At 31.1% G+C, this 13846-nt stretch overlaps 5 protein-coding genes across 5 annotated transcripts; 3 read left to right on the forward strand and 2 right to left on the reverse strand. All coding sequences in view use genetic code 12, as the record gives it.

Annotated features, from left to right (window-relative positions):
• Window positions 1–758: 758 nt before the first annotated feature.
• BRE1 (E3 ubiquitin-protein ligase) lies at window positions 759–2885 on the forward strand (the record flags this gene model as incomplete). Its single annotated transcript, XM_064883535.1, has 1 exon — window positions 759–2885. One exon carries the CDS (start codon window positions 759–761, stop codon window positions 2883–2885), a length of 2127 nt encoding a protein of 708 aa, XP_064739027.1.
• Window positions 2886–3550: 665 nt separating this feature from the next.
• Window positions 3551–5944, forward strand: BDF1 (chromatin-binding protein; the record flags this gene model as incomplete). Its single annotated transcript, XM_064885666.1, has 2 exons — window positions 3551–3973; window positions 4049–5944. The coding sequence occupies exons 1-2, from the start codon at window positions 3884–3886 to the stop codon at window positions 5942–5944; spliced, it is 1986 nt and encodes a 661-aa protein (XP_064739028.1). The 5' UTR covers window positions 3551–3883.
• A 422-nt stretch (window positions 5945–6366) lies between these two features.
• On the forward strand, window positions 6367–7464 carry DUS4 (tRNA dihydrouridine synthase; the record flags this gene model as incomplete). Its single annotated transcript, XM_064883536.1, has 1 exon — window positions 6367–7464. The coding sequence occupies one exon, from the start codon at window positions 6367–6369 to the stop codon at window positions 7462–7464; it is 1098 nt and encodes a 365-aa protein (XP_064739029.1).
• A 1487-nt stretch (window positions 7465–8951) lies between these two features.
• On the reverse strand, window positions 8952–13234 carry SMC4 (condensin subunit). Its single transcript, XM_064883619.1, has one exon. The coding sequence runs from the start codon at window positions 13202–13204 to the stop codon at window positions 8993–8995; it is 4212 nt and encodes a 1403-aa protein (XP_064739030.1). The 5' UTR covers window positions 13205–13234; the 3' UTR covers window positions 8952–8992.
• Window position 13235: 1 nt separating this feature from the next.
• On the reverse strand, window positions 13236–13845 carry RJT21DRAFT_18600 (uncharacterized protein). The gene has a single exon (XM_064883618.1). The coding sequence runs from the start codon at window positions 13777–13779 to the stop codon at window positions 13399–13401; it is 381 nt and encodes a 126-aa protein (XP_064739031.1). The 5' UTR covers window positions 13780–13845; the 3' UTR covers window positions 13236–13398.
• Window position 13846: the final 1 nt, after the last annotated feature.

Below are 13846 nucleotides of genomic sequence, written 5' to 3' on the forward strand. Positions count from 1 at the left end.
AACTAATTTGCAGCTCATGATCGAGCAATAGTTATTTTATGAATATTGACCAATACAGTCAATATAAATACTTCTAGTTAGGATATATTAACAACTTATCATCACAACACTTAGTTGATCCTTCATGTTCATCTTCTTGTTCTACTTCATTCAACTGCAACTATAGTCCGTAGTATAATCTAACCCACACGAATGATTTCACATGTTCATTTACTTACACTAGACAAGCTATACAATTACACTACAAATTAATATTTACAAAATTCGACATTCAATGCTGTTCATACCTTAAGATTCATATACCTAAGATTCATAACTTTCTTACTATATAACTTATGACTAAAGTTGAAGTTGTATGAAGTAATCTAAGAATAGGAATAAGAAGTAGAAGTCGTGTGAGACCTAAAATGGACGGGTGCTGGACCTTTTATATTTATTTTCCAATCCTATAAATTTTTTCTAAAGATTACACCAACGGTTTTAATAAGACTATTGATAAAGGAAGTTCTGTATTATATCCAGAGTATCTAAAAATCATACATTGTTCTATCAGATACTGGGTGGTTTAGCATAGATATTGTGAATTTGAGTAGACTTGATTTGATTTAAAAAGGTTACGTAAATTCTAGATTTTTATATTGTTACCTTTTGTATTCATTGTCTTGTCTAGTCTAGTATTATTATAATCACATTGGATAAAGTAATTTGGATATACTTGTAGATTGATATATATATATTATTTATACATATTCATAACTATGAGTCAGGTGGAGAACTCCAGAAAGAGGCTGGTTGGAGATTCCTCGGAAGCTTCTGGAGTAGCTAAGAAACTTAAACCATTACATAAATTGAGTGAAAGTGGTCCTTTAACTCAAGGTGATGTTGTTTATTTCCAAAAGGAAGCCATTTGGCGTCAAATGATTACATATAAAGAAAAATCACGTCTCTTATCTGAAGATGTAAGGATATTCAAACAAAAGTATGAAGATAATGAATCAAAGATAAGATTACTTTCTTTATGGTATGAACAAATAGTTGAATTATTCCGAGTCAAATTCCCTAATGTAAAGGATAATAAAACTATTGATACTGCATTATTAATTAAACCGGATGAAAAATTCGATGAATTACTTGAAGAAAAGAGAATACATCTACTTGAAGTTATAACTCCATTATTAGAGAATGATTCCTCATCAAGTTCAAATTCGGCATTACCTGAAGAATATAAAGAATTAAATTCAAAATTAAAGCTTGCTAAAGCTAATTCAGAAGCTTTGGCCAATGTAAAGAATGAATTAGAATTAAGATTAGATGATTTACAACAACAATTGTTGGATATAGTTAAACAGAAGGAAAGACAACATTCTAAGACACTTAAACGTGTTGATGATAGTTTACAGAGTGATGATAAAGACGAGATTAAACAAGAAAAGGATCAGAATGAATTGCAAACATCTAATGGAGTTAAAGAAGAATTACCTAATGGGAATCAAGAAAATGGAAGTACTAATAATCAACATCAAAAAGATAATGTAGAAGAACTTGAAACTTTAAAGATTGAAGTTGAAGAATTAAGAAGTTCTAATGAAATAATAAGTAAACAAATCACGGAAATTACTGAAAAATATAATAAGTCACAACAAGAAATCATACAGTTGGATAATAAATTACATCATTTAGAGGAAAGTGATTTAATAGATAATGTTCATTATAAGAGAATTATTAAGAATAATCAAAGTTTACAAGATCAAATTGTTAATCTTAATAAGATCAATAGTTCAAATATAACTAAATTAAATGAATTAGAGTCACAACAGAATAATATTAAAGAAGTAATTTCAAAAGAGATAGTTGAAGAGAATGAGAAATTAAAAGATCAATTAAATAAAAGTGAAAGTGACTTAGTTCGTATTAGAACTGGACGTGATGAATTACTTGCAAAGCAAGCTATTTTAAAGAGTCAAATTGAAAGTCAACCTGCAAGTAAAGAACTTGTTAATCTTAATCAAGTTTTGAGTCAAAGAATAGAGCAATTACAAAGAGAAAAATTAGATAAGGTTACAAATGAAGATAAAAAATTGAATGAATTAAGTAAAGAAGATTTAATTTCAAGAATTGAAGAATTAAGTAATGAAATTAAAGAAATTGAATTAGCATTTAAAGAAACAAGAGAAATTTCATTGAAGAAGCTTGGATCGAACATTGATCAAGAGAATTTAGTTAGAAAATTAACTATTGAAAAGACTAAAGCTGATCAAAAATATTTTGCATCAATGAGAGCTAAAGATTCACTAAGTGCTGAAAATAAAGTTATGAAAGCTCAAATCAATAAAACTCAAGATTTAGTTAAAAACTTGAATGATTTGGAAAAGAATTATTTAACTAAGATAGATTTATTAACCAAATCTTTAAGTGATTATAAATTAATTAAAGAGAATTCTCTTGGAGAGAATACTAAATTACAAGAGAATGTTAAATCATTAAAGAATTCTAAAGAATCATTACAAAAGGAAGTTGAAAGACTTAGTAAATCAATTGAAGAAAAAGTTTCTGAAATTAATAATTTAACCAGTGAAAATAATCAATATAAAGTTAAGGTTAATAAACTTGAAAAGAATCTTAAAGGAACTGATTCATTATTACAAAAGTATAAACAAAATAATACTTCATTAATTTTACAAGAAGATGAACAACAATTAGAAGCTCTTCGATCAATTGCTAAATGTTCTTTATGTTCTAAGAATTGGAAAGATACTGCCATAACTGTTTGTGGTCATGTATTTTGTCATAATTGTACTCAAGAAAGATTGGCTGCTAGATTAAGACGTTGTCCATCATGTAATAAGGGGTTTTCAGTTAATGATTTATTATCAGTTCACTTATAGTTAATTAGCTTGTTTATTGGTTGGTTGGTTCTTATGCTAACTGGGAATAAACATGTACCAGTTTCACTTCTTTGTATGTATTATGTCAAATAGATAATTCTTTATATGGTAACTTTAATTTTATTTTTAATTTTTGCAATTTTGCCAGCTCGTGTTGCATCCTGTACACAGTCATGTACTGTGTCAAAAAAAAAAAACTTTATGAAAATCGCGCAAATGTATAATGTCGTGGGTTTCACACGACTCCGCGCTGATAATGTTGCGATGATGTTCTACATAGGGGTTACCCGGCCCATTCTTGTGGCAACTATACTGAAATTGGTTTGCCCCTTTTTATTGATTATAAACTACAAAGTACAAATCAGTCATTTGAAAGTATACCATGTAGATAAGGAAAAAAACCAAACCCCGATGAATTTACAGTTATGTAAATGTGGTGGAAGCAATATTATAACCCCAGTAGGTTGATATCTCTAGTTGTAACAATACCCCCCTATCCAGCATTAAACTGTTGTTTCGTAATGCTGGCTGGCTGGCTATTACAAAAACGATAAAATGTAAGAAAAAAAAGTAGTAAGTCGTGTGTGCGCTCAACAAAATTTAAAAATTTGAAAACTGGCGACTGGCATATAAATTTCAGGGAATTTCCATCAAAAATTTTTTTTGTTGCAGAAAAAAAAAATCGATGGAAATCGCGCCATGTCATTGGTTCATTTTTGTTAATTTGAAGATATTTACAGTTTACACGTCAATTTACAGTTTGATATTTTCAAATTTACAATTTGTATAAATAGATCTAGATTTTTACACTTTTCCTTCAAAGGCCCGAAAATCAAAACTAGAACCCAGCCCAACTCGAAGTCAGTATACAGGAAGTTAAGTTTGTGTGCAGGACCCTTGATAAGATCCAACTACCACCTAAAAGTAATAGAATAACTTAAGTATAAAGTCATTAGAACTTTATCATATAATATTATATCAAATAGATAGAAATCAGGATGTCGGAAGTAGTGCCTGAAACAAACACTCCGGTACAGACACCTTCATCAGAAGCGACATTTTTCAATAAATCAGATGAATCTGCGACAGTCTCTAATAATACTGACGATATTAATAATCAAGAACAATCGCCTCAAAGCGGCTCTCAATCACAATCAATACAGACTCCAACTCAACCACAAGAACTCTCCAAATCAGAATTATTAGGAGTATCTGAAACCGATAAACCACTTTCACCACCTAATCCATCACCAACACCAGAAAAGCGTCATGCCGAAGAAGATATTAATAGAGAAGAATCCAAAAAGATAAAATTGGATGAAGCTGAAGCAGAAGCTGAACCAATTGCAGAATCACAATCAAATCAAGAAGAATCTGAATCAAAACCAATAGAAGAAACTCCTGTACCTGCACCTGTACCACTTGAACCAGCTCCAAAACCTCCAGCAGAACCAGATATGAATAATTTACCAGCTAATCCAATTCCACCACATCAATCAAAATTTGCACTTAATACAATTAAAGCCATTAAACGATTAAAAGATGCAGCACCATTCTTACATCCAGTTGATACAGTTAAATTAAATATTCCATTATATTATAATTATATTCCAAGACCAATGGATTTAAGTACTATAGAACGGAAAATTAATGTAAATGCTTATGAAGATTATCATCAAATAATTGATGATTTTAATTTAATGGTTTCAAATTGTAAAAAATTTAATGGAGAAAATTCAGGTATATCAAAAATGGCTGTTAATATTCAAGCTCATTTTGAAAAGCATATGTTAAATTTTCCTCCTAAAGTTTTACCAAATGTTGGAACAACATCTAATGGTAGTGTTTCTACCACCAAATCAACTATTAATACTAGTACTACCAATAATAATAATGCAGCTTCTAATAAAAGAAGATCAACTTCAACTGTTGAATCAGAATTAACCAGAAGAGAATCAGTTGCTGGTCATCGACCAAAAAGAACAATTCATCCACCTAAATCAAAAGAATTACCTTATGATGTAAGACCTCGTAAAAAGAAGTTTCAAGCTGAATTAAGATTTTGTGCACAAACTGTTAAAGAATTAATGTCAAAGAAACATTATAGTTATAATTTCCCATTTGTTGCACCTGTTGATCCAGTTGCATTAAATATTCCAAATTATTATAATGTAGTTAAAGAACCAATGGATTTAGGTACAATTCAATCTAAATTAGCTAATAATCAATATGAAAATGGAGATCAATTTGAACGAGATGTTCGATTAGTATTTAAAAATTGTTATCTTTTTAATCCAGAAGGTACTGATGTTAATATGATGGGTCATAGATTAGAATCTGTATTTGATAAGAAATGGGCCAATAAACCAATTCCTGAACCAACTCCAACTAATTCAGAAATTGAAGATTCTGATTTAGAATCAAGTGGAGATGAAGAAGATGAACCTGAAATTAATGAAGCCATGCTTTCAGAAATTCCTGCTATTCAATTATTAGAAAATCAATTGATTAGAATGAAGAAGGAATTGGATCAATTAAAGAAGGAACATTTAAAGAAATTAAAAGAACAACAAGCTGCTAAAAAGAAGAAGAAGAAGGCATCTAAAAAATCTAAAAGAAAATCAATTAGTCATTCAGGATCAGGAGCTGCAACTTCATCAGCACCAGTTGTTACTTATGAAATGAAGAAACAAGTTAGTGAAATGGTTCCTAATCTTTCTGATAAGAAATTACAAGCACTTATTAAAATTATTAAAGATGATATTGAAATAAGTAATGAAGATGAAGTTGAATTAGATATGGATCAATTAGAAGATCGTACTGTATTAAAATTATATAATTTCTTATTTGGTAAGAAAGCTTCAGCTAATTTAGCAAAGAAAAAGAAGAAATCATTTCCAACTAATAGTATTGATGAATTGGCTCATTTAAGAAGTCAATTGGCATTATTTGATGATGATGCATCAAATTCAATTAATAATAATGGATTTATGAATATTGGTCATGAGCCCGAATCTTCTGATGATGATGCATCATCAGAAAGTTCAGAAGAAGAATAAGGAGATTAAGAAGATTAAGAAGATTAAGATTAGGAAGAAGATTATAAGTATTATGTGCTAGTTAAATTTGTTATGATCTTGTATAAAGTGATCCAACCATAATAAATATCTTAACTGGTGACGTCTATCTCTACTCTTTTTCTTTCTCATTCTCTCTCTCTCTCTCTCATTTAATGTATATCTAATTGTATATATAGCTTATTTTGTATTATAAGTGTAACTGATTTCGTATGCTGTGTCCCGATTAGGATGTAGGATCCGCTGAGAGTCTCGAAGACCTGCCGCGTATTGTTGCCCAAACAGGAAGCAGATAGTGAAAAAATTGATACACTATCTGATTGCAAACTATAAAAGTTAAGTAGTAGACGGCTGTAAGTTAGTTGTAATAGCAGTATAGAAATTACAAAGAACTGTAGGACAATATGACAGATGATGGTATAGCGACATTACTTGAAAAAGTGGACTTAAATGAGTCAGAATCATTAGAACAATCATTCTTAGGGCCTAGACTCGAGAGACATAATCCATTACATATACTTAAAACCAATCGAATACTAAAGGGAAGACCAGCTTTTATAGCTGGACCTATGGTAAGATATTCCAAATTACCATTTCGAGAACTTGTACGACAATATGATGTTGATATTGCTTATACACCTATGATATTAGCTCGAGAATTTGTTAGAAATGGTATTGCTCGAGCATCTGATTTTACTACCAATGAAAAGGATCGTAGTGTTATAGTACAAGTTGGATGTAATAATGTGGAAGATTTATTAAAATTCGTAGATATGATACATCCATATGTTGATGGAATCGGAATAAATTGTGGATGTCCTATAAAGGAACAAGTACGAGAAGGGATTGGTGCAGCACTTATGTCTGAATCAGATTTAGTAGCATCAATGGTTAAAGCAGTTAAACAAAAGTATGGAGATAAAGTATGTCTTGAAACCAAAATACGAATTCATAAAGATATTAATGAAACCATAACATTTGTTAAAAAAGTTGAAGCAAGTGGAGTTGATTTTATTACTGTTCATGGTAGAACCAAGACCACTAGATCGTCACAACCATGTGATTTTGATGCTATTAAAAAAATTAAACAATCAGTAAATGTTCCAGTAGTAGCTAATGGAGATTGTTTTAGTTTAAAAGATGCTCATAAAATAGCTGAATATACTGGAGTTGATGGAATTATGTCGGCTAGAGGTGTACTTTCAAATCCAGCATTATTTGCTGGGTATACTCAAACTCCCTGGTCAGCAATAGAATTATTCTGGGATTATGCTACAAGTTATGGATTACCATTTAGAATTACTCAACATCACTTATCAGAAATGTTAGATAAAGTTATACCTAGAAAGTATATTAAAGAAATGAATGAAACCACTTGTTTAATTGATTTAATCGATTGGTTTGATTCTCACTTTATACTTAGACGTAGAGGTGATGATAAGTTTGGAGTTGAAGTTGAGCCTAGTTGGAAGTTACAGAGAGAAACAGCTGCTCATATCTAGACATAGATGTTTGGAGGCAGTTACTATAGACATAGAATGTATACAATAGACATAGACTGACTGTACTAGAGTAAACTGAACTAGAGTAAACTGTACTGTACTAAATTGTAGTATACTAAACTGTAGTATACTAAACTGTACTGTACTATGATAGACTGCACAGCACTATAGTATAGTCGTGTATAGCAGTATATTGTAAGATAAAGAGATTCTACATAGATTCTACATAGGCTCTACAAAACTATAATACTATATATATTAAAATACATAGATTATACCGAACATTAGATCAAAAATCCATTAAGCAAAACGAGTACCATTGCACTCGTTCAATGCCCGATGCAAAGCCACAATGAAGGTAAATTAATAACAGAACTATAATGAGCAGTTAGTAAAGACCTAAAGTATGTATATATTTAGTTAATAAAGCAAGACGTGTATCTCTAGCACACAGGTCTCAAAAGACGTAATTAAACTTCACAAATAACATGGCTTTATATCCGCTATCAGCTTGTTATCTAATGACTTCACTAAACTTTCAGCATATTTCATATGAGAGAGGGGAGATAGATCAGATGACTGCATATAAAATGTATGTTGTTGCAAATACAGATATGTTTTGATGATGTATCACGTATGGTAGTTTGGGCCCTTTATCTCTTATCTTTTTCTAAACTAATAAGTGTGCTACAGCATTACTAAGCTTATCACTAAGCTGCCTAGAACATTATTAGATCCTAAATTACTATATAGTTACCCAATTCCTCTACTTTTATACTTGCATCTCCTATTGTTCCTCTAGATGTTAGATTTATCTCAATATACAAGTATGTTCTACTATATAACCTATACTTATATTCTACTACATAACCTATACTTAGTTCTTATACACATAGACTGTACTGTACTAAATTAAAGTGTACTAAAGTAAACGGTACTAAAGTAAACTGTATTGCACTATACTAAACTATAGTCGTATAGTATATTGCAGTAGTATATTGTAATATAGAGATTCTACATAGACTATAATACCATATTATATATGCGTAGTTTATATATTGATTTAGTATATCCTAGATGGGCGCCGTAACTTTAGACAAATACAATGGTGATAAACTATAATAAACAGTTAGTAAGACCTAAAGAATGTATATAATGTTAAAATATGATATAATCACAGGTTTCTCGAACGCTTGGAAGAGACATCCACCTATAGTGTTCCGCTAGATTGTGTTTTCGGGAGTCATTGAACTCTCTAAAGTTCAGATCCGTTTTCTTTTCTCGCAATTTTAAAGGAGTGTTCATATATATATCTCCAGAAAAGCTTAGCCAATCTCGTACAAGTATTGTTATGTGTACGTGCAGCCAAATCTACCACAATGTATTCTTTAACAGGAGATCATATGACTGCATGTGCGTGACTACAATGTGTATATACATAGACTACACTATACAGACTACACTACAGTCTACACTACAGACTATAAGCAGTTAATACTTTACATTAATATACATACACATACACACTCTAAGCAGCCACTAAGAAATCCTTATTCTGTAACGATATACTCTTCGTCTTATTATCCACCTTATATATCCCCACAAGTTGTTGAGCCAATTCAAACATATTATTCCGTAATGATATAACAATGAATTGTGCATTCTTAGTTCTTTCCTTAATATAATTGGCTACAATAGATACATTTCTAAAATCCAATGCAGCATCAATTTCATCCATAACATATAATGGTGTAGGTTTATATTGATGAAGAGCAAACACTAATGCCAATGAACTTAAAGTCTTTTCACCTCCCGATAAATTAGATATATTCTTCCATGATTTCTTTGGTGGCATAACACTGAATAAGATTCCTTCAGAGAATGGATCTAAACTATCTACTAATTCTAATTCGGCATTACCTCCCATAGTTATCATTCTATACATATCCTTTAATGTCATTGAAATCATATTAAATCCTTCCATAAATTCATCTAATCTTCTTCTCTTTAAATCTTCACATAAACTTTTAATTTCATCTCTCTCAGTAACAGCTACATTTAAATCTTGTCGTCTGGATTCAAATTCATGCTTCTTTTCTCCATACTCTTTTAAGACTTCAAGATCAACTTTAGCATTGTTTAAATAATCTTCAAGTTGTTCAATTTCTCTATCTACTTGTTCACCATCAATTTGTGATTCATCACTAGGAATCTCTTCAAGTATCCCACTATTATACTTAACTTGCTCTTCTTCTGATAACCAATAGATATAAGCACTAGCATCTCGAGGTACTAATGCCTGTAAATTCTCTTCATTCTCCTTAATCTTCAGTTGAGATTTCTTAATGATTGAACTATACTTTTCAAGTTTATTCTCAAGTTCAACTTCAACGGATCGGAATTGATTACACTTTTCTTGATACTCTTCTAATTCACTTTGTAACCCTTCCAATACTCCATCTAATTCATCTTTACTCTGTTGAACTTTAGAGATCTCCACTTGAATCTCTTCAAGTTTACTGGATAATTCAGATTTCTGACTCTCAAACTTATTCACTTCAACTTGACAAGTTTGCCAGTCTTCTTCTGCTTGTGCAAGTACTTTAGTTTGTCGTTTAATTTCATTCTCAAGTTTCCGAATCTCAAGTCGATCTCCTGCTGTCTTTTCATTAATGATTTCAAGTTTTTGTTTAATGGAATCGACTCGAGACGTTTGAACTCGTAATTCTACTCCTCCAGCTTCCATAATTTTCTCTTCCAATTGTTTAATTTTGGTTTCGGTTTCACTCATTTGGGATTTGATTTCTTGTTTACTGTTCTTTAACTCTTCCACTTCTTTCTCTTTGGCTCGTATATCTTTATCATACTTCCCCTCTGATTCCATCTTATCCTTTTCTGCAATAAGATTCTTACAAGTTATCAGTACTTCTTTCTTCTCTGATGCTAAGGATTGAATATCTAATTTCAATCGAGAGACAGTGAATTCTGTTTCTGGCTTTAAATCTCTTAATTTAATTAGCATAGATTCCTTATGACGATAACTACTTTCAAGTTGTTCTACTTCTTGTTCAAGTTCATGTAAGTCATGTTTTAATTTATCGATATCTTCAGGAGAGATATCCATTAATGAATTAGATTCATCACCATTAAGTCTCATGGCTCCTCTGGCAAAATGATTCCCACCTCCTGACATGGTTCCTGAAGTATCAACAACTTTCCCATCTAAAGTTACAACTTTCCAACGTTTAGCTCCATAAGCAACTCGTTTAGCTTCCGCTAAATCAGGAGCCACTAATGTATTATATAATTTACTATAAAAGGCAGGTGCAAATTTCGGATTAGTGGGATTTATTAAATCAAATAATCGTTTAATAGTCGCTGGATTTCCTGGAGTTTGAATAGGATTTAAATTGAATTGTCTTAATTTATCTAAACATATGAAATTGGCATAACCCAATTTATTCTTTCTTAAATAATCAATACATGCTTGAGCCGTTTCTACACTATCAACCACCATAGAATCTAATCCTGGACATACGGTTGATATAGCAATATCATATTGTCGATCAATTACTCCTAAATCTCCAAGTCTACCATGAAATCCATTAATTCTTCCTGATTTTGCTAATCGTAATAAACTAGTTAATACTTTATTCTTATTTTGATAATTAGTTAATGAATTAATTGAATCTTGAGTCTTTTGTCTTAAGGTAGATAAACTAGATCCCTTACTATCTAATTGTCTCTTTTCTATAGAACATTGTTCTTCTCCTAAATTAATTTGTTCAATGATTTGTTCTACTTTATCTTCTGCTTCTTGAACTTCTTCTTCCTTTTGTTTCCCTTCTTGTTTAATACTAATTAATCGATTTCTAGCTTCTTCTAATTGATTGGTTATAGAATTCCTTTGATTATAAAGGATTTCAATATTAGATTGTAATAATTGAATGGCATTTTCTTTATGATTTAATTTCTCATTCCAGGGTTGTAAAGTGGTATTTAAACTATCAATTTCTTTACTAAATCCAGAAGTTTTCTGAGAAAGATTAGCTTTAATTTCATCAAGTTTAGCCTTTTCAATCTCCATATTACTATTAAGTTGTTGAATTTCTTGTTTGAATTGTTCATTGGCCTGATTATTCTGTTGTAATTTCAGATTGGATGACGATAAGATATGATTCAGAGATTCTTTAGTTTTCTCAATCTTTTTAATCTTACTGGTTAAATTCTTAAGCTTTTCTTCTAAAGTTACATTTTGTTTATTGGTATCCTTTTGAACTTTAGTTAATTTGACTAATTCTTTATCAAGCACCAGAATTTGAGATTTAGTTGATTCTTGTTGTTTGGTGAATGTTTCAATTCCCTTAGTTAATTCAGAATTAGCTTGTCTTTCTTCATCTAATTCATGTTTAATTTCATCATAATGATGTTTTGAATCTTCAAGATGTTTAGTATATTCCACTATATTAACTTGAAATTGTATAGACTTTTTACAAGTCCATGCCTTCTCAGCTTCAAGAAATTTTAATGCTTCATTCTTACGATCTTCAAGCAGTTCTTTATCCTTTTCTACTAATACAAATCGATTTTCCTTTTCTACACAAACATCATTTAATTCATCAATCTTTGTCATATTTTCTTCAATTAATTTCTTATACTTAGAAGTCCCAATAATATCTTCTAAATATTCTAATAATCCATCATCATTTTCCTTTTCTGCTTTAGGTTTCATTTGGGCAATTGATTCAACTTCTCCTTGTAAAATTAAAAATCGTTTATGATCTAAATCTATTCCTTTCTCCTTTAACATCAGAGTGACTTCAGTATAATTACTGGATTTCCCATTAATATAATAATTTGATTGATTATTTCTAAATGCTTTACGTGATACAATGATTTCTGAATTGGGAATTATTGATGCTTTATTTGGTTCATCAGTATCATCTAAAACATTATGAAAATATATATTAACTTGACAATAATCAAGTTTTTCTCCTCCACTTGAATTATGAATTAATTCTGATAATTTTCCCTGTCTCATCTTCAGAGCTCGGAATCCAAATACAAATAACATTGAATCTATAACATTAGATTTCCCACTTCCATTAGGTCCAACTACCGCAGAAAATGAACTATTAAATGGTCCAATGACTTGGGTTCCAGCATATGATTTGAAATTAATTAATTCTAATTTCCCAATAACTAATCTTGGTTCATTACTACTGGGTTTAATTTGTAAAAGTATATCTCTTCTCTTCGATGGTGAATTAGATAATACTTGTGCTTGTTGTTGAGAATAACTGAGAATTGGTACAGTACTCAGATTTAAACTTAAACTCAGACTAATACTTTTCTTTTCTCCTACGGTATTTGACAGTGTTGAAGTATTGGCTTCGGATTCATATGATCCCGATCGAACTTGGGGTTCATCAAATACTTTAGACTCATACATATCTTTATCACTTGATTGTCGAGAGGTGCCTTCTGTAGTCGGTTTGGTGACTCGGCTTTTGATGTTGAGGTCCTGCACTTCGTTCTCATTGTCACTTAGAAAGGGATTGTCATCGACTTCTTTTGGTGGTGATGGTGATGGTGATGGTGATGCTGATGCTGATGGTTGTTTGGGTGGTTCTACGACATTCTTCGTTTCTGATTCACTTTCCATATAATCACTGTTGTTGACGAATGTCGTGTCGTCGCCCTCGTCGGGGATAGTGGGTCTCCGTCTCAATCCGGGCATTATGGTGGAGTTTATAGTGGATAGTTGTGAGTTGATGATATTTGAAATGTAAACAAATGCATCTATATGGGGGACGTGTGTGTCATGTGATGCGGCATGTGACGTATCACGTTTTGCGTATCACGTGGATTTATCGAAATTAATTAATTATATATTACGGTTATTATACACAGATTATACAGTCTATTAATGGTTTAATCATCAAATACAATCTTCTTATTGACAGCCTCGGTCTTAATGGTATTGGATTCAGTTGGTTTAGTGGTGGTAGCATTATTACCATAATTTTCTGCCACTAATGGTGGTAACCCTCTTAAATCTCTTTGCACTCTCAGTAATTGACTTAATACAGCATTACCTCCGACATTATTTGACATTCCTGTTGAATTATCAGTATCTGAATTCTTATCAGTTAATCCTGGAACAGAACTTGCACTAGCTTCACTGGCAGATATGAATTCAGTTATAATGGATTCAGCTTCACTATTATCTATAGCACTTACACCATTAATATGAATAGATGTAGGAGTATTAACAGTTGAAGCCACTGCTCTTCTAGGACGATAAGTAGACATGGTTGTGTAGTATGGTATATTCTAGTCCAATACAGTATATAGTAGTCCAGTAATAAAGTATATAACT

This window comes from Scheffersomyces amazonensis (genome assembly GCF_036850825.1).
Source record: "Scheffersomyces amazonensis strain UFMG-HMD-26.3 chromosome Unknown RJT21scaffold_2, whole genome shotgun sequence".
Classification (NCBI taxonomy): Eukaryota; Fungi; Ascomycota; class Pichiomycetes; order Serinales; family Debaryomycetaceae; genus Scheffersomyces; species Scheffersomyces amazonensis.